General features: G+C 40.4%; 1 protein-coding gene across 5 annotated transcripts in view; it reads left to right on the forward strand.

Moving 5' to 3' along the window:
• Positions 1-21,162, forward strand: part of ARNT2 (aryl hydrocarbon receptor nuclear translocator 2) — a 107,532-nt gene that overhangs the window by 22,459 nt on the left and 63,911 nt on the right. For 2 of the 5 annotated variants that reach the window (XM_055716004.1, XM_055716003.1), the window contains exons 2-6: positions 3,391-3,502; positions 9,618-9,665; positions 12,771-12,815; positions 15,465-15,678; positions 17,854-18,067. In XM_055716004.1, the coding sequence (XP_055571979.1) occupies positions 3,391-3,502; positions 9,618-9,665; positions 12,771-12,815; positions 15,465-15,678; positions 17,854-18,067 (633 nt within the window). Of the gene's footprint in view, positions 1-3,390; positions 3,503-9,617; positions 9,666-12,770; positions 12,816-12,836; positions 12,973-13,520; positions 14,449-15,464; positions 15,679-17,853; positions 18,068-21,162 lie in introns of those variants that run through there. The other 3 variants (XM_055716005.1, XM_027801593.2, XM_055716006.1) reach the window with 3 other exon arrangements.

Here is a 21,162-nt window from a genome sequence, read left to right on the forward strand (position 1 = left end):
ATGCACACTCTTCTTTTTTTTTTTTTTTTTTTTAATTACCAGCTCCCTGGAATACCTCTCTGCCACAGTATTTCTATCTGAGATTCCAGTCTATCAGTGTCTTTTCTCCTCTGTCTTGTTTCTTCCCGAAGCATGCAGACAGGTAACTTCTCAAGTGCTTAGTCAGAGAAGCAGCTGACTATTCCATCAAATTTTTTTTGTGGCTCGGACTTCCCAGATTGGCCCTCATGTTTTGAGGTAACATGTTTCTACATTTGTGACCAGCACTTCTTTATAAATGTAAAAATATCATCAACGACCTCATCCTTTTAGATGCTTGCAGATGAGTAGAGGTGCAAGTAATTCAGGAAGCAGCTTAGATCTGTTCTGTTGTCTCCCCAAAAGTTCTTGCAGCCGGCAGCAGGGAGTTGCTCTGTTTGTAAGTAGAGTTTTTACAGCCACAGTCTAGTGCTTACACTTCTGCACAGCCGTCCAGCTTTGATGCAGCTTCCAACACCCAGTTGGCAGCAGCTGAGCCATGGGGTCACTTTGTCAGCTCTATCCCCGAAGCCCTCCTGTAGTGCTCTGGTGTCACTGTTTGTGCACCGAGAGTCTGTGTGAGGTGCTTCACTGCTGCTCTGGCTGCTCTCGCTGAGGCAGGTCAGGTTCTGGGTGCTCCATGCTCCTTGGTGGTGTTGTCCTTGGAGTTGCTTTCTTTGCTGTATTTACTGAGTGGCTTGAAAACAGACCCAACCCTCCTGGTTTCTCCATCTGCGGAACTCTAAATCTGTTGAGTCAGGAACGGAATCTTGGAAACCTGACTGCTTTTGTTAGCAGTGTACGTCCACCCTTGAGAGTCTTACGAAAGCTGCAGTAGGTCCTACAATGGTTGGTGTCTCTTTGGCATGGGAAAATCTGAAGTGGAAGGGTAAATTTGGCATCTGAGACGATGTGTGTGCAGGTCTGTCACACCTTTAGACTGTTGCATAATGGAAGGTTTTCTGATTTGAAGGGCCTGAAGCTTTCCTCCCTCTTAATTGAGCTTTCACGTGGATTAATGTGTGTGGATCCCCTGATTATTATTTTTTTTTTCTTCTTGTGCTTATATCTTGGCAATGAAAACTATTGAAGACATGCTTTTTTTCCTTTCAGGTGTTTCTGGACGCTGATATAACTGAGCCTGTGGGTTGGCCATTCTTCCAGCCTTTGTTTGTTTTCTTTTTTTCTTATAAAAAGTACACAGTTTCTGTTTTTCCTTACTAATTGAAACTTGCTAATGACCCTAACCTCTCATGTCTTCATACATTAAAGGCTGAACATAAGAGCAGAAAACCAATTCATTCTGCCTAGCCACAACCACCTAAATTGGACAGGACATCAGATCAAAACTGTCTAGGTCTCCCTGAGTCGTCAGTGGTGAGAGCAAGGGACCTGTAGAAAGAGTTTTACTCAACCAGTTTTGATGCACCTCTGAGCATGGGATGCATAGTAGTGCAGGGATGGTGCTTTGTTTCCCTTTTAGTGACCTATAAATTTACCTTAAATAATTAGCTTTGACTTTTAGACTGTTAAAAGTAGATGAATTCACCCCATGGCCTTGGTTTTTCATCAGCTTTGATTGAGGAAAAGGAGGTTACCAGGATTTCTCATCACAATTGCAAATACTTTTTTTTTTTTTTTTTACTCTCTTAAAATACTGCTCAGAGTTCATCTGAAATTGTTTTACAATTACTACTTTAAAAAAAAATCTCTCTGTGATGATCTCTACTGGCACGTGTTTCTGAGTGGCAGGGATGCTTTGCAGGTAGATTTGTTACGGTTTTTACCATGTGCTTTAATAAATGAGTGAGCAGAGCATTTCGAAATGACCTTTGATTCTAACCATGAAACGTGAGTTTGAATGTTCCAAGTGAATTACTGGCATTAGACCTCTAAGGGTACTTATTCTGGGAATAGTAATTTACCAGTTGTTTGGATGCTCATGCTTTTATTTGTATGGAAATATGCTAATATACATTAATGTAGTGTTTCCACATAGCAGCAGCTTTAGACACAGTGGGACTTCCCATGGTGTGCTGATGTAGGCAGAGGTCTCACTGTTTGTCCTTGCACACTTTGTTGAAAAATATTAGATGAGTACTTTGCTCTGTTGCTTTTTAGTTGGAAAGGAGTTAATAAAAGTAAATGTACTAGAAGAAATTCATGAAATCAGTGAACAGATGAAATGTTATTATTTGAAATGCATAATGTTGCATAATGGATTTATAGAAAGTGTGGCAGAGATTAAGTGCTCTCCAGACATAATGAAAGAACATGGATTCCTGTTTCTATAATTGAAGTTCTTTTGTACTTATCTGTTGGAAAAAAATGGCAAGATTTTAAAACAGATTTGCTTTCCATTAGTAAATATATTTATCTGTAGCTTCATATACTCTGCCAATTCAAGAAACACAAAAAGGAAAAGCTGGAAGGAGAATGCATTTTCTTTCAAGATAATTCAATGTTGTAACTATAGATTTTACCTGCAGAGTGAGTATATCTGCATTAAAAATGTTTTAATTGCTTACGTAGTTTACAAGAGTTGCACAGAGGCAAAACATGCTTAACCCATGGGACAGGAGGAAAGGGTATGAATACATTATATTCCACTTCTTTTGAAGTGTAATGAGCTGTTATTAATAGTTTGTAAAAGTGCTTGCCATTAGCAGTCTAAAAAACATTGGTTAAGGTGTGCTCTTGCTGTTCCTCAAGTCAAAGTTTTGAGGTTTGAAGATCCATTAACCTGTGGCTGTACCCACAGCACTGGCAGAGGGACCAGTATCAGCCTGGATTTCAGGTTGGGTACTGCTTGGCAAGGCACCATGCAGAGATGCAGAAAGCCTTGGAGCTCTGCTAAGTTCAGTCTGGTCTTCAGAATGCCACCAAAATACAAAAACCAGTGTCACCTGATAATTCTTCCCTGGTCTAAACTCTTGACCCCGGTAGCAAACTGAGAAGCTTTTGAAGTTTTAGTTTTCTTGGTACCCACGTACAATGATCCGCAGCTTCATTTGTCTTGGGAGTTCAGCTGTGCATTTCTCTACAGGACAGTTTAACTGTTGTAAAAGGTTGTTGGCCTTCATCTGACAGCCCCTCAGAGCAGTAAAATTAGAACTATTAGGTAAATTGGAATACAGAGGCACCTGTATGGCACTCATAATGGCTGTCGACAGAACTGGACTTCTTTTAAGGGAGCTGTGAATTTGCTGGTCTTTTCATGGAGAGCTTTAGTTTTTCTTAGAAATAAAAAGGAAGGCTTTCTCTGCTTATTTTTGAAAGGACCTTTCTCTGATGTTGTCATCACAAGTTTCTCCTTGAAGGTAATGGCTTAAAAGTTTTTTCCCCACCTCTTTCCCAACCTCTGCATTACAGAAATGGCATCAGATATTCCTGGCTCGGTGGCCTTGCCAGTGGCACCAATGGCAGGCGGACAAGTGAGAATGGCAGGATCCATGCCTTCCAGAGGGGGAAAGCGACGCTCTGGGTAAGCCATTTCTTTTTTTTTTCAGGTCTGAAAATGGAAATGACTGGTATTGAAAAACTGAAAACGTTTCTGGTTATTATGTAATGTTTATGTATGTGAACTGCATTATGGCTTTTTTTTTTTCTTCTCTTCAATGTATCTGCTCTTCCTGCAAGATCAAACTTGCTGATAAGCATATTGTTTGTAGTTTTGCATGCTTCAAAAGACTTTCAGGTTTGGCAAAGCATCAAGAACCAGAGTTTGGATCACGTGGCTGTTGTACGTGCAATGAATGCATATTGCCAAATCTGTTTAACCTTAAAAGGTTTTATCATGTGAATGCAGGTAGTGAGATGTGTTTTTACTTGCACATGAAGGCTTATCCAACTTCATCTGAAGTTTGGACTTGGAATCTCTCAAATAGAGGCCTTCTGTTAAAAAAGTGTTCTTTATAGTCCCAGGTACAGAAATAACACAAGCAGTCACTCTTCAGAGACTGTGGTCTGCAATATTCTAGGTCTCACTGGAAATGCAGCATAGTCTTCTTCTGGGAGAAAGGCCCTGAATCAAGTTCAGCCCTCACACTAGCTTGAGGGCTCTGATAAAGAAGAAAATTTGTTTTATCCAACTTCAGAGGTTGGTGTGGTGTAGGGATAGTTTTTCCACATCAGATTGCTCTGTGGCAACTCATACTAATCCTGCGTTAGAAGAACAGCGTAGCAAGAGCTGCAGAGGGCAGAAAACTACTCTCCGGCATTAACAACCCACCCTGTTTTTATCAAAGGTTGGTCACAAATAATGGTCTTTAAGTTCTCAGAGATACCTGATCTGAGAGTGCCTGCAAAAGAGATTGATTAGTCTTATATTTAGCCCCAAATATGACAGTGGTAGGGCTTAATGGGAATTGGTAGTGTAAGTAAAATCTTCACTGATGGACACCTAAGGAAAAGATTTTACTCCATGTGAAAACTACTCTAGGGATTGTTCACCAAAATACATTGCCAGTTTTAGGGGTCTGCTGGAGTCTCAGTCCTGGAATGAATTAAAAAGGGAGAGCATGGACGTCATTTTGGAGTGGAGCTAAGTTGGTGTGAAATGAATGGTCAGGTTGGTTGTTCTGAGGGGGGTTCCTTCAGATAGGACAATCAAGAGATTTAGCCCCACTGACTCAGCTTCATAGGCTGAGCTAGCTGTATGACTGTTAAATGAAAAAGCCTTTTCAAATCTGCACTCAAAAGAGAAAAAGTATTAACATCTTTTCGTTGCTACATAACATATATAAGCCTTTGTACTTTTGACTTGCAGGGTAGTTGATCTCTTTTTTGATCATAAACCATGTCGACTGCAAATACCAGTTTGCAAATTACAAATTACCGTTACCAAGGGTTGATGCTGCTGACTGTGAAATCTTTTGATTATATGAAATACTGACTTGGTATTAATTGAAAGCTATGCTTTAACCATTGCATTTTAAGTATCATCATCTATTTGTGAGAAAGTGGAGTGGGGCGAGGGTGGGAGGAACATAAAATCAAATTATTTTGAATGTATTTAACATGCAAATGCAGTGAGTAAGTGAGTATAGATTTGCTGTTATACCCAGACGGTGGTATTTTATCTGTGCACCGTAGCTCTGAACTAATAGCCCTTCTCCAAGCCGGAGCTGAGGGTGCTTTTTTTTGTTGTTGTTCAGTGTATATGTATTCAGACCTTGAGGGAAAGAATGCCTGCTGTGTCTAATTCCTCCTAGCTTCTCTTTGAACAAAGTTGCAATGAACACTTGGTCCTTTCATTACTGTCCTGGTGATACATCTTTGTACACCTAAATCCTTGGGCATTTTAGAAATGAATGCTTTGTGTCAAACATAAAGGAATGTAGCTAGTGAACACAGCCATCTTTTCCAGCTCTGGTTATCTCTGAAAATTGTTTCTTTTCTCATAATTGCTGAGGCAAGCTGGCAGAATAATTGCTGTATGGACTTGAATGTAGATCAGTTGCAACTCATTGGCTATCCAGGAGGTGTTCCTGCCGTGTAGGCATTCAGCTTCATTGACAGCTTGGAAAAATATTTTTCCTTTCTATAATTTATACCTATATTTTATAGAAAAAAGTGACAGCATAAGGTAGGGCACTGCAGTGGTCAGTGACTACCTTAGATTAATGTAACATCAGTTCTTTATTTAAGACGGTTTTTCTTTAGGCTTTGCTGTATTAGAGGATATGGGGCTTTTTCACCTTCCTAGGTTATCTGTGCTTGGGGAGGGGAGGGTTAGGGGGGTTTCTTTGGTTGGTTGGTTTACAGTTGCATTGGCTTTGTTTCAGTTCAGCATATATAGTCTTGTCTTTTCTCTGAATGTAAGATCTGGGGAGATATATCTGCTGGATATCAGCGCACCAGCCTCCCTCCCTGGTCGTACCCCCCAATATTGTACAGAACAAAAGGCTGTAGTACAGATCCCCGTCTGCCTCTCAGCTGCGTCTGCTTCTCATCAGTCCTGCCTGCCCCCTTCCTACGCTGTATAATCATGGCAAGCCACCTTTTGACATTTCTTGGGATTTTTACATAATAATTTTGTGGCAATGTTTGCATCTTCTCCCTCTCGAATTTTTTAACCTGTGCAGGACCACCTTGCTGGAGGCTGTTGAGTTTTTGTGGGTTTTTTTGGCATGAAAATGATTCTAATTAAACCCAAGCAATTTTAAAAAATAGTTTTGTCACAGTATTTATGGTACACACACATCTTTTGAGGAAGATCTATTTTAACAGGTACCTTATACATCAGGGTTTTTTTTTTTACGATTGATGTGAACTGTATGAAAGAGAAAAACAAGATTTATGCTGTCTCTTCAAAACAAAAGAGCATAGTGCAGCTCTTTTTTTAAAGTCTCTTTTTAATGGGAATTTTAAATTAAGATAAAAGATACTCTTTCTGAAACTTCTGAAATGATGTAATTTGTCTTCTTGGAGGCTGCTTCTACTGTTCAGCTAATGCGCAATATATTCTATCTAAAGAGAAGACCTTATCTGTCAGGGTATGAGAAGTTTGTTGGAATATTAATTTTATGTGTTCTGCTGTGTTTTGCTAAACGTTACAACTGATTCCCCATCTTTCATTCCGCTTTGCTATAAAGCAGACACAGTAGTTCAGTCAGGACATTGGAATCAATGGCTTTATACCTGAGATTTTTTTTCATGTTTTGAAGGGGTTTTCTCATTTTTCACAGTGGAATATAAAATTAGGAAACATGTTTATTAAGAAAGATGGGACAGAGGTAAAAATACAACAGCAAGTGTATAAGTATTGACATTTTTAATGAGCTTTATGTTTAATTTCTTTTTTTTTTAATAATCTTGCATTTGGAATAAAGGCAATGTCTTTAGGCATTTTAACAAAGCAAAGGCATTATTTAAAGATTTAGTCTGCTATAGTATGGTATTGCACCCTGGGCACTCTGATTCTGCCGTGATGAGCCCGCTATAAATGCGGTAGGTATCACCTATGGATATTAACCCATTAAGAACTTATAAGATGAGAAGCTGATATCCAGCCATCTAGATAAATAGGTGTGGTAGTCCTGCTTACTCCTTTGGAAGTACGTATACCGTGTGAGCAACAGGATCAAGCCTTAAACTGTTACCGGCTTCTCTGTAATTCTCTGCCTTATATTCCAGTAATGACAGACTAGACTAAATGCAGTAGAGCTAATATTTGATTTTTGGGGGAAAATCCATCTCTTAGCACTCAGTTGGAGTATTTGGCTGGAAGCTAAGAAAATCTATCAAGGCATGGAATCTCAGTGTATTGGAGGGGAAGGAAAGGATTAACAAAATTAATCTACTCCCAAATTAAAGCAGTGTCTTATTAAATGCCCTGAAGAAAAGGCTCTTCCCCATAGGCATATATATTTTCTGCGGCCCTTTTCCCCGAGTTTGGAACTGGAGGTTTCTCTCATTTGTATTTCGGTTGGCAGTGAATCCAGTGAAGGATGTGCTTGACATGATGCTTTTGTGAGTGTTTTCCAGTGGAGCCAGCCCAGTAGGTAGGAACAGTGGAATTGAAATAACTCAGAAGTTTGTTCTGGAATGGCACCTATAGGCACGTTACTATATGTAGGGAAGAAGCAGGTAGGTAAGAGGAGACCTTCAGCTAGATGGTTATGTGTAAATGTTGAATTGCTGGGAGTATTGTATATGCAGCAGGTCTTGCGAAATCCAGGCTGCTGGTGCCAGTGCTGAAGGCCATGTTTGGGGTGACAGGTAGTGGCATGTCAGCTGGGTCCTGGCTTAGCTCAGACCCGTGGCACGAGTGAGGGTGCTGGCTGCTGGAGGGTGGCGGCGTTCTGCACAAAGTGCCTGAGACATTGCTGATTTTCAAACAGAATTTGGTGGTAACTAGGTGAGCAAAAATGAAATTTATAGTGAAAATGACGATTGTGTGAAACTTAACCAAATTAAATAGATGTCTTTTTGTAAGACTTTTGGGGGGAAATGGTTTTCTTTCTGCTTCGTCCAGAAATGAATAATTACTCTTACCATCTGGAGAATGTTGTTGTGACCTTTCTAATACTACTTCCAATTCCTGTGCTTATTTGCTGCCCTTGTCCTGATTGTACATAGATTGCTGTGATTCAGGCACATCTTTTATGGACCAGTCTGTCTTGGTTATCAGAGTTAGGAAGCAAGGCAGTACTGCCTGAATGGCACTCATACTTCTTTATGCTGATGTAGTTTTAGAGTGCCTTTTTACATCATTGTTCCCACACTCTGAACATGGAAATCATTAATTTTTAATTGGGAGGGATTAATTTTTTACTGAGGTAAATATTAGTGTCACTTTGGAGGGTTTTGCTTTTAATATGACTGTTGTTAATGTGAAGAGTGTTGGAGACATGGAATCCATAATTGTATGACATTTTATTACACTGAAATGTAAGAAAGCTGAGTGTAACAGAACCCCGACAAAACTGTTTGTGTAACAAAACTATGATTTCCTATCTACTCAAATTTAAGTGACTGATCAAGGTCTGTATATCATACTAATGTATTTTCTCATTAAAATAAATACACTAATACAATAATTGTGTATGATAATTTTGTATCAGCTTGGTTCTTAGTCTCCGTTAATGTCAGAGTCATGCCCTTGTAATTGGGGTATACATTTGTCCACCTCTTTTTAAAGGTATAAAAGTGTATAAAATGCTTTGGAAATTATGCTATTGCATAACTTTGTAATGACTTAATATCAGTGGGAAGGAGACAATCACACTGCCTAACATAGGAAACTAATTTAGGTGGCTAATTTAGGAAGTTAATCTTCCTACTCTCTCTGTTTATGATGTGAAGAAAGAAATTCCTGGTTTTTGTGGCTCCCTGGAGGAGCCTAACTGGAGGGCTGGGATTTGGCCCAAGGAAGAGCTCATCTCTTCCACTGACTTAAGAAGAAGGTCTGGGACATAAACCAGGTAAGTCAGGTGCATGGTAGCCCCATCGGTCATTTTAATAATGACCACAGGAATACCACGAAGTAGTTGCCAACTGCAGACTGGCTGGTAATTCGTGTGAAGTGATCGGTAATATAGGGCAAGTCTAAAGAATGTACCCCAGTTACAGTCAATAGTGGTGACGTAGATAATCCTCTTAGCAGAGAGGCTGTGAGTTTATTCTGCTCTTTCTCTAACATGCTTTCTTTAGACTGGGGCAAGAATAGTGGCCTGATGTTTATTATAAGGTACAGCATTAGAACTTTATTTTCTTTAGCCTTAATTTCGGTCCTCTAACATAAAGTCCCCACTAATTTCTGTAAACTCCTATCAGGCCTAAGAGATATTACTTCTGACTATCTCACAAGAACTGCATTTGTTTAGTATTTCCTTTTATTTGTTCATTTTAACAGTGCAGATTTCAGTGGAGAACAGTGATTAATTATTTTTTTAAAAAACGTGTACTCCTTGTATTCCTAGCAGCTGATGAACTACTTTTAGGGGGTCTGGAGAATATGAGCAAGACTGGAATCTACAGTTGTTAACACCTCCAGTCAAAATATAAATCAAACAAGGTTGAGAACTGCTGGCTTGAATGTTCATGTCACCATTGCCAACGTCACAATTACTGATATGGAAATCTTGCTTTTACAGAATGGACTTTGATGATGAAGATGGGGAGGGACCCAGCAAATTTTCAAGGTGAGCATTTACAAAGAGTTGGCTGAATCACTGGCTTCTTTCAGTGGAGAACGACGGCTGTCTCACTACTGATGTTTTAAAGTCAATATGAATATGGCTGAAGAGATTGCCAACAACCTGACCCAAATTCTAGTTACTGTTTTTATCAGCTTCCACTGCAAATTAGGCATCCTGGCAGAAATCTGCCTAATGTAGTTACTGGCTTACAAAACTAACAGTGTGTGTCATAATTTTGCTCTGCAGCTATGTCAAATGAGAAAATTTGTGATTTGTAGCTTATTTCAACTGCTGTAGATGAACTTTGGTTATTTGGCATTGCTGAAGTTGTCTTTCTGCCACTGAAAATGAATTATATTTTGAATTTATTTCAGATGTTAACTGCTTGTTAAGACAATATGACAGAGGTGTGGATTGTTGGTTTTTTTTAAGATTAAAGGTCATTATGTATCATTAGGTGTAACTGAATAGTGAAACTTGCCAAAATAAATGTTAATTACCATGGAATAGGCTAGGCTAGAAATACAAACAAACATTAAAGCATCGTTGCCATTTTTTCACTTTTCCTTTTTTTGGTCACACTGCATTTTTTTCATTAGAAACCCAGCAGCTGCAGTGAGGGGCACATAACTTTGAGGCCTACAGATAACCGCTGATTATCCAAATTTTAACTGCAGCTCTGTAGCAGCAGCCGTATTGAAACACAGCTGCCACCACAGGGTTTTAACAAGATCTTCCTAGTCAGTCTGAAAGATAAGTACGCTGAAGGTGTGTTGTAGTGCTGTACCATAACCTACTGGACAAGACCAGCAGCACCCCTGTTTAGCTGATGTCATTTACAGAAAGGATATTCCAGTCTCAGGTGTTAAAACTAGTGATCTGAGGGCTAGTTCTAATGTTTGCTAGAAGACATATGTTAAGGGAACAAGATTTGTGATGAATGTGACCCGGTTTGTGCCTGCATAAGTGTCAGGGTTTCAAGGCACACTGGTGCATGTGCACTGGTCAATCTCCATCCTGGCTTCAGGCTTTCAAAGTCTGGTGGTGGGGAGAGCAAATAATTCCATTATTTTTATGGCAGAGGTATGCTGTGCGGTGCTTAGACTCAGTTGATTTTAGATGTCAGGTCAAAATCTGATATTTAAATCTTAAATGCTGTAAAAACCCTGGATTGTTGTGCTGTTAGAGAGTACAGAAAAACAGTGCAGAGGTGCCCAGGGCCATGTTCAGACATCTTCTTCTAGTTGTACCCTCATTTTAGGACTTTTCCCTTCTGCAAATTGCTCACATGACTGATTCCTAGCTTGTCTCAGTCAAAATTACTCGGTCAGCAAAGAACTGCTGTGTAGATGTTTAAGCTAACCCAGCTGGCTTTGACTGAAGTGCCTGAAGAAGCGTGCACACAGAGAGGTCAGCTGGGAGACTGGAAGGGAGAAAACAGTAGCTGGAGGCAATAACATCTTCAGCCCAGCCAACCAGACAAGGATGAGTAGACAAGCCCCAGGGTAGTGGGAGCGGAGGAGGTAGTGGTGTTAGTACGGTACTCCACGTGAGTTAACACATCTTGCTTCTCAGGGACTTCCAAGCCAGCTCAGGTATCTCTGCATGGCATCTCATTGTCACACGGAGGTGTATGCATGTACTTCTCACCTAACGGCATGTGGCCATTCCTCATCGAATCTGTCTTTTTGTTTAAAATTGTTTGGGCCTAGCTGTTCTCTGGGCAGAGTCAAGTGGAATAAAGTGGTATTTTCACTTGAATGTTTTGAGAGTGCTGGTGTTAAACACAACATAGAAAGAAATACAGCTCAGAGTCCTGCTTCAGTTTTGTCTTCAGTATTTGAATGACTCTTGGTGAGGAAGGAAAATACGAAACCTTATAGAGGAGCTTGCACAGCTGGGGTACTTAAAATTAGTTTTAATTCATTTGAGAAGAAAAAAAGAAAAAGTTCATTATTCGTCTTTTAGAAGAGAAAAGATGCTTAATTATGCTGTATGACTTTGTTAGCTAATACATGGGACCTTCATAGGTACTCTGTTCTAATAAATTACATCATTTTGGAAGGCATAAATGAATACAAAATCTCACGACTACTCTTGAGCAGTAATACTCTTCACTTCTAGGAAAGCCATTAACCTTATGTTTATATGTTCAAAACCTACATTTTCTGTTTAGGAGCAGGCAGTTTTGTTTCTCCAGAAGCAAGATATTTTTCAAACAAATGTATCTCTTTGTTAATCTGCTAGCAAAATCTAATTTCAAATGTTTAGTATGTTTTTAGGAAAGGGAAAGGAGGAGCAGCATGTCGTTTTTTTAGTCAGATGTCTTGTTGCTGCCTGTGGCTGGGACAATGCTTCAGGAAACAGTGAAGCTTTAATCCCATGGGACAAGAGTCCCATTGATCTGGATTTCCTCCATGAAGTTGTGCTGATACACCATACATAGTTGTTTGGACGTCTAAAATCTGTTGATTTGGGTGGGAATGAGGTACCTGTTTATTTCTAGGAATTTAAGCCAGTTTTAATTTCACTTCTATTTACCCAGCAGTTTCATCTGCCTGACTGGCTTTTGCCAGTCTTCCCAACAGACGGTACAGTGTCTGTACCTGCTGGTGTTTTTTTCTGAAGGCATCCTTATATAATGCATTGCACTTCAGCGTGTGTCTGCCCTCTCATGTTATCTGTAGACCATCAGTGCCCTCTGCTGAATGGAGTGAGTTGTGGTTGCAATCTGGAAAAGATACAACTCTTTCACTTCCAACGCAGCAATGAATATTTCATGGACTGCTGTTGATAAGATCTCAGTGGTGTTTTATGTAATGGTGCTGGTTGTTAAGTTTCCCAAGCAATGAGTGTATGTCAAAGTGTTTGCGTAAATCCACTGAAATGTGTCCCCAACTTTTTTAAATATACAAATGAAGCTTTTGAATCGGCATGGCTTGGAAGTTTCATCAGACTACGTTTTCTTTGCTTTATCGTTCTCATGCCTTCGTTTTTCTCGCTGTTACTTGTAATAGTTTGCAGTTGTGAACCTCTTTGCTTTCTGCTGTGTTGACTATCATGCAATGCATAACCCTTGTGGATTTACTTACTATCTTTCGTTTCTAGGTATGATGGTGATCAAATCTCTGGTGATAAGGAAAAGTTTGCAAGGTAGGCGTGTTCTGTAGAGCTCTTCTGCTGAGACAAAAGAGGGCGATGTTCGTGTCCAAAAAAATCTCAGTACGTGTGCCTTAGCTTAGAGAGCTGGTTATTTTGTTTCTAGGTGGGACGATGATCAAAGTACTGCTGACACAGAAAGAATGGCCAGGTAGGAAAAAGGAAAATCAAATATGGTTTGCCCCCAGTTTTATATGATGCCGTTCTGGCTGATCAAAAGTCAGGGTTGGCTGATTCAAAAATGCTTGAAATCAGAAATACTAACCTTGGATCTAAGTGAGTTTGGATCAGCTGCTGCAGTTTCCCAAAGTCTAACACCCCTCCAAAATTTCCATACAAAAATGAAGTTAGAAATGACAGAATTAGGACATCATTCTATATACATGTCTATGAATGCCAGGGTTCCTAGGGCAGATGCTTTTGGAAGAGGAGACAGCCTCTCTTTTTTTTCTTGTAAGGGTTTAAATTTGACCTAGTTTCAGGAAAGTTTCAGGGTTTTGTTTGCTTGAATGTTTTCATGGCCAGATGATTAACATACTATTACTTTCTAGCTTTTATAATCATGAACGGACTGTTGGATATTCTTCTCTTTCTTCTCAGGAAGTTTTGCAGTCACTTTGTTTACTCTTTATAATGGTTATTTTCAATGTTCAGGAGCATTAAAATACTTTAGTGGCAGGCAATGTAATATGTATTTATAAATGTAAAATATATGTTGAATATATGTGTTCTTTGTCTCTCTCTTTCCTTCTCGGTCACCACTTCCATGAAAATGCTGAACTTAGAGCAAGCTTTTGTCATGTAAACATGCATTTTTCTTCCCCTTGTCCGTATTTATCTGCATGTATATGCTGACATGTACACACGTGTGCTGTTATGTACATGTGCACTGTCGCACAAGCTGTTCTGCTTGTGTATGTGTATATGATCCGTTCCCACACAGGTACTGTTTTCTCATACATCTGTGCAGACCCACACAAAGGCTGCTTATCAGCCATTTGAAATGGAAAGGTTCACTATTACAGTGTGATAGATAAGTTAAATAAATAGTGACCTTAACCAAGGGACTGGCTGTAATTTACTGAACATCCATAAGCTATCATTGCAGGGGCGCATAGCTGGATTTCCTATCAGACAGTAAGCACGGGCATCAGTAGGAGTAATAACTTTGCATGCAGCCGTTACAAGTGGTATTTCTGGAGACAATGCCTCGTGTGTAACACCTATGTGTGCAGGGGCAGGATGCACATTGTAAAGCAGGTCAAGCCCATGGGTTCCTCTACTTGAGGAAGCAGCAGGCTACAACTCAGATTCTTTTCTGCATTTTAAGAAAAGATTTCATTATTAAAAGTAGCCAAAAAGCATGCCGACCCTAGCTTTACTTTCATGATCAGTCTTTGTAACAGTCAGCTCCAAAGAATGTTGCGATTTCTTTTAATGTTGTGTTGCCATACCGGTCAATGCTGGTGGACTCTCCAGGTGATCACCTTTCACATCTTGTTGGATCAGCCAGCGATCCCACAAGAAAATGCCATGCGCAGCTCATTGAAATCAGTGGAAGATGCTGCTTTGACATCTGAAGCATCATGTACCTGTTGTGTACTTGTATTTAGCTGCCACCTGACAGGTACAGTATGAGCAAAATAAGTGCTAGGCACTGAAGTATTCTAGGTCCATTTGGACCATTTCAGGTGTATATATTGGTGTAATCCCTTAATAGTAATCAAGTAATGGTGATTTACAGTATGGGAAAAGAAAGTCTCAGATCTTCAGTTCTGAAAGGTTTTGGTGACTGTCCGTTTTGAGAATTCTCAAATTTGACTCACCGCCTCAGTCATATGTTTGCTATAAAGGGTGAGAACATTGGAGCTCAGCCCAAAGCGGGGCAACGTCACGTGCTGTCATTGTTACTTCCCTGCTGTGCTAGATTGTTCTCGAACATCAATTCTGATCTGTGTCTGACAAGCCAGATGTTTACTTGCTGTCTTTCATACTCATTTTATATATTTACTGGGGATTTTTTTGTATGTGCTGTTATACCATATATGGTTCCAGTCCTGCAGTCTGATCCTGTAAGCATGTAGTGTCTCCCTGCAGGGGTGCGAGACATTGCACACGGCGTTACAGGACTGGAGATCTGTCTTGTCATTGAGTGGGGGTTTTTGTAAGCCAGCTCTGGTGCTTACTGCTGACCTGATCCAGCTGTCAGTGAGAGGTTTCCTCTAAAAGAAAACTTTTATAAGCAGATCCAACACCTTGAGTAAGGACTGGAAGCTGTGAGGTTCATCACAGCAAATTTGGGAATTTGGCTGGAGTTGGCCATTGTCAGTTCCTCACATATTTCAACTTCATTTTTTGTCCTTATACCAAAGGAAGTTAAACTGGTTAAGAGATTAAGGCCACAAGCCAATACCTAGAAATGTGGGTTCTTTTCACAGCTATGGGCAAATCATATTTATTCTGCCTGGATTTTCTGTCTATAAACTGCGGGATAATAGTGCTTAGCTTTGTAATGCACTTTGCTCTCCTGGGGTGAAAACAGTAAAACCAGTGCAAAGTGTTAGGATTTGTTACCTCCAGTTGCAATTCTTACACTGATCATGTCTGGTTTTCTGTTGGTTTGGTGTTTCTTTAAATGTTCAGGGAGAATCATAGTGAAATTGAGAGACGCAGAAGAAATAAGATGACACAGTACATCACCGAACTGTCTGATATGGTACCCACTTGTAGCGCATTGGCTCGTAAGCCTGACAAGTTGACAATTCTTCGGATGGCCGTTTCACACATGAAATCCATGAGGGGCACTGGAAACAAATCTACTGATGGAGCCTACAAGCCCTCATTTCTTACAGAACAGGTTAGATATTTTGCAGTTGTCTGTTTTCTTTGGTTTGTGGTCTTAAAAGATGTGAGGAAATGCTGAGAGGAGTAGAGCGTCAGCTTGATGATCCTTTGCTGTTGTGTAGTAACTGGTACAAGCTACATATCCAAGATGTGAATATCAAACAATTTTTTGTGACTCTTTGGACTTAATCTTAACTATATGACAAATCTTTCTGAAGCAGCAAAATGGGTGTTCTTATCATCGAGATCCATCCATCTGAAAAGCAAATCGCTTGCTGCCTCTTGTCATGGGAATTTTTGCCTCAAAACCTAGGTTCTTCCCATTCTAACAAGGGTTCTCTAAAACAGGTAAAAATGGATCTGGAAAGACCTGACTCTCCCTCCTGGGTTTAGAGGAAGGTTAAAAACATTGTTTAGTCTTAATGCCTAAGTTCCCAGCAGCTGAACTGGGCAGAGATTAATCCCATCTGTCCTGGCTGAGGTACTTCCTTGGTTACATTTTTGATGGAAGAAGATGCGCCCAGTGCTCGAAGGAAAACTGTGTTTAACTGAGCGCACTGAAAATTCCTACCACCTTCATTGTTTTTGAAGTCCTATGGGTGTAGTGTGCATTTTTGTGGTCTGAAACGATTTAAGCACTTACACATGTTAAGTTATGGCTAGAGGCAATACTTCTTTCTATTAGAGAAACAGCAGCTGCTGCTGACCTCTCTGTGTTCACATCTCTACTTACTCTGGCTTTCCTGGTGTGTTTCTGGAGGGCCTGTGCTGCTCAGCTAGCTGTTGGTAGGGCACCCTAGTCACTTCTCATTGCAGCTTTTGGGATTTTTTGGAACCTTGCAGAACAAGAAGGTTTATTTTTCTCTGTGTTAATAACGTATGCGAAACAGGTCTCATTATGCTCTGTATAGTGCAGATGGCTATGCAGTAGGGGTTTTATAGTCAGTGATTGAAAACTGATGTGCTTTCTGTACAATAAAGAGGCAGAGGTTAACAGTCTGTTAAGTGTTTGTTGAGATGAGTTATCCGTGTCTTTAGTAGAATTTACCAGATTTTGATCCTCACCTTATCAACTAGTATCTGCCACTTGCACACTAGCTGTGCTGAGCTGTCTAACCAGGCATGGGACTGAGATTGTCCAAAGCTCTCTGTCCGAGTTCCAGATGCAGTATCTTGACAAGCTCGCGTGGTCACTGGACCCACCAAGCAAAGGCTGTTTGAGCTTGTTCCCCAGGAACAGGAGTGGTAGTTTTCCTTTCCTGTGAGAGGTTTTCAAGCTCTGTTAAGCAAAGTTAGTGTTTCTGTGTGATGCGTACAAAGAGCTGTTTGCATGTGGAATTCAAGGTCTTGGGCGTCTAAACACAGTGACTGAAAGTGAGGGACGGAAGTACCTTGCTTTAAAGACCTACAGTCCCCCTTCCAGCCCCAGGTGGAGTTGGAGCTCTGGGTGCTGCATCTCAGGTGGGTGTGTGGGTGTCTCAGGACAGAAGTACCCAGGATGAGGAGCAGGGGACTGTGTAAAGAAAAGGCCAAAGGCAGTGGTGTTTCAGATCCTTTGGATCTCTGAGGTTTCATATTCACAGGCTGGAAAAAGAAAGCAAGAAGTGATACAACCTTCTTGTGCAGTGGCTTGAGGCCCCTGATGGGAGGAGAGGCTGGGAATTCCTGTCCTTGTTCTCGTTACACTTTCTGTCTTTTATCCGGTGACTGTTTAATTTACAAACAGAGCTCATCCTGTGGGGCGCGCTGTGTGTGTGTGAACCAAAACCGAACCCACAAGATTTGTTGGTTTCTTTCCAATTAAATTATTCAGGACGTTTAATTAAGGGATGAGTTTGCCATTGAGTTATAGCTGTTCGCTTCCTCTGTTTGTACTCTGAAATATCTTTTTTTTTTTTTCATGTCAGATGCCTATCACACTATGCAGTGAGTTTTAGTATCTTAATTTTCCTAAAGTGTCTTGACATCACCAGATGAAAGGCAATAAAGAAAAACGTTATTAAGATCAGCAATTTATGGCTTGCCACAAGCTTGGTTGTGTTGTTAAATCAATACTACAGTGAAAATTTCTGCCTAGGTTGTGATCAGCTACTAAGATCACAAGAAAACAATATTTTTTGGCAGTGACAGATGTGTTATTTAATTCCCTTTTCTTGCTGGCATTCTGATTAAGTCCTTTCTTTGGAAGGAACTGAAACATCTTATCCTGGAGGCTGCAGATGGGTTCCTGTTTGTAGTTGCAGCTGAGACGGGAAGAGTGATCTACGTGTCAGATTCTGTGACTCCTGTGCTGAACCAGCCACAGTCTGAATGGTTTGGCAGCACTTTGTATGAACAGGTTCATCCGGACGATGTGGAAAAGCTGCGAGAGCAACTATGTACATCTGAAAACTCTATGACAGGTCAGATATGTCTGATGTATGGTTCTGTGTGTTACAGTTAACACATACGTTTTTCTGCAGTTTTTCTGACATTCAAATTGCCTGGTTTAAAAATCCGGTAAAAATGAAATCCAGCAAGATTAAACTGCATTTTCTTGCAGGTGGTGCAGTAATATAAATCTTGTTTTGCATAACTACATTTTGCTTTCTGTTTGTTTGACTTCAGTCAGATCACCTTCATGTAGCTCTGCCTTCAAACTTCAGGCTTGGGTAGGCTTGGAATCTGGATTGTTTTCAGGCTTGGTCTGGAATTGTAGATTGTTTTCCTTTTGTCTTCAATGAACTTGTGACTTCTTTACAAATATGTGTTTCTTTAGGGCAGTGTTTATTTTGAAGGCAAAAATCATACTTCAGACTTTTCCATTTTCATAAAAGTTCCTTGCGGTTTGCTAACGGGAATCCTGGGGAAAAAATCCAGTGTTTGGCAGCTGAAAACCTAGTGGATTTTAACTGGGAGGCTTGCTCCTGTAGCAGTGATATAATTTAGCTCTAAGTTAACTACTTATCATTTTGCACATAAAACTAAACCATATTCATATCTTCAGTATCATTCCGGCTTTTACAGTTATTCATGCTCACAGTTGCCAGTAGGAAACTACCTTTGTCTTTAATAGGATACGTGTATGTTAGAGCTATGAGAATTAGCTAAATCCCGTTTTAACTCAAACTTGGAAAGGAGGATACCCAACTTCTGTTTTTATTCTTCCACATAGTATGTTTATAGCTAAAGGAAAAAAGCTGGGGGAAAATTTTTGTAACAAAATCCTGATCCATGCAAAAGTCACATAATTTCTCCTTGCTTTACTAATTCAGAATTCTGACCTGGTTTGCTGGAAGTTTTGTTGTGTTTCATAACTCAAAGGACGGTGATCCAGTTTTGAGTGAACCTGCACACTGTTTACAGCTTCCATGTCAAAACAGTGCCAAATTCATGATTTCCTGTGGTTTGAATGTGATGTGGTTTTGGCAGAGCTTTCATGTATTCAAATTGGAAACTCCAAGCAAAATTCTGTGGTGAAAATCCAGATGGATCGAAATCAAGTGAACAGTTGAGGGAACCTGTGCAGAGCAAAGCAGCTGAGTTTAATACCACGAGTCTCGCAAAAGAGCACAACTTCTGGTTTTATTATGTAGCATGTAATACATTTTAACATACATACCATCTTCCTCCAAGAAGCAGTTACTCCAGAGCCTCAGTGAACAGTCATGTTTCGACTTCTAAAAGTTCTCAGTTATGGGCCTTAACCTGGTCAAACTAGAGCGGGACTAGACAAACACAGAGCACTTCTGAAAACCCAGCTATGTGCTTTTTCCAATTTTAACTATGTGGTTTGTTGGGGTTTTTTTTTTTTTTTACACTAAATTCATCTGTAGCCAGTGGAAAGAGAAGTTCAAATAATAGTATTTGTAGGGCTAAATCTTTTTGCTGCCTGAGTCTTAGGGAGTTGTCACGTTGACACAGAAGGCCTGTAAATCACGGCTGAACACTTTCCCAGTGTGAGAAAGCATCAGCCTGTTTAGAGCCAGGGTAGCATTCCTAAGGTGCAGAGGCAGGCTGGATGTAGAAGGGTGCTTTTTATGGGCTGGGAGAGAGTGTGTAGTTGCAACTGTTCCAATCAAGTGCAAGTAAGAACAGTGCGTAGTTGGCCCTAACTATATAGGGCACATTGTGTGAATTTTCATTTATAAAGTTATTACGGTTACACGGGCAGTGCAATTTTTTGGCCAGCTGAACATCTTCACAAGGCTTAAGCAGAATCATCAGTGTGCTTTGAGTCAAACATAGGTATATATAGTTGTATGTACATCATCTCTGGTAAGATCATCACAGAACAGGTTTTTTAAGGTGTCTGCTGCATTTTTCTAGCTTTTTAATAAAGTTAGTGTAAAGCAAGTAACACCATAATATAGTCCTGCTTTTTTACTGATTTTGTTTTAAAGATGTGACTGGTGAAGTACATTTAGTTAACATACTAGTAGTTTTGTCAGTCTGTGGAGCACATAGATAAACAGAAAGCTCTAGATTTGTTATATTAAACTAGCATTTCCTTGACCCTGTGAGGTACCATTTAAATAAGGGAAGCAGTGTTCTATAAGGACCGTCAGTCCAGCATCACTTTGCTTCTAAACAGCATGCAGCAGGACTTCGGCAGCACAACTGTCACTCCTTTGAGGTACCTGTCTGGAAGCAAAGTGATTCTAGAGTCTGTTCAACCAGTTACATTTTCCTTCCTGTAACACAAGCTGTATTCAGCGTCGCAGCTTTGTAACAGGAATAAAATGAAATACTGCAGTGAACAGAAAGAATGGGTGCCTTTAGTGACATTTAGAAAAATGTCAAGTAGGCAAATGCACTTCCTTTAAGTCTGTGTTTATCAAACCATTTGGGCAGCACCCAAGACTCTCTCGGCTTTCCAAAGTTAAGTTTCATGCATAGAACAAAGAGCAACGTGGAGTTTGAAAGACGTGCACACTGCAAGCCAGTCAGCTATGCTTGACGTTTTTCCTGCTCAAAGTGAAGTTCACTGTAGGCAGCAGGAAAATCCTCATCTTTTAGTGACCTCTGGCTGTTAGGCACAGGATCTGCTTAGGGTAAAGAGGAGATTTGCAGGTGAAAGTATAATGGTATGTTATGATTTTTAATTTTGCTCTCTTCCTCACCTTCTCAGGGTCCATTTTCTCAACCATGTAACCTCCTTCAGCCCTTGAACTGGGGAAGCAATGACAGCATCTTGACAAAGGAGAAACTTCACTTGCCTTGCATCAGATCACAGCAATGTCCTTTGGTTGTATTTGTTTTTTCCTGTTACAAGCGCTGATCATTAGTGCTGCGTTGCCGGGGTTTTCCCAGCACCTCTTAGCAATCCTGCTGCCCTGAGAAGCTGCTCCAGACCCTGAGGACTTGGGAGGCTGCCACTGCCAAAGGGGAGCGACAGAGAACAAGCCAGTGGAGAAAGCAGGCTCCCTCTCACATTTCTGCCCCCAGGAATAAGACTGAGACTAGGGCTGTGGTTGCATGAGCGTTTCTTTGGCAGTCACACCAGCTTATGCAATCC

This window comes from Falco cherrug, chromosome 7, assembly GCF_023634085.1.
Source record: "Falco cherrug isolate bFalChe1 chromosome 7, bFalChe1.pri, whole genome shotgun sequence".
Taxonomy (NCBI): Eukaryota; Metazoa; Chordata; class Aves; order Falconiformes; family Falconidae; genus Falco; species Falco cherrug.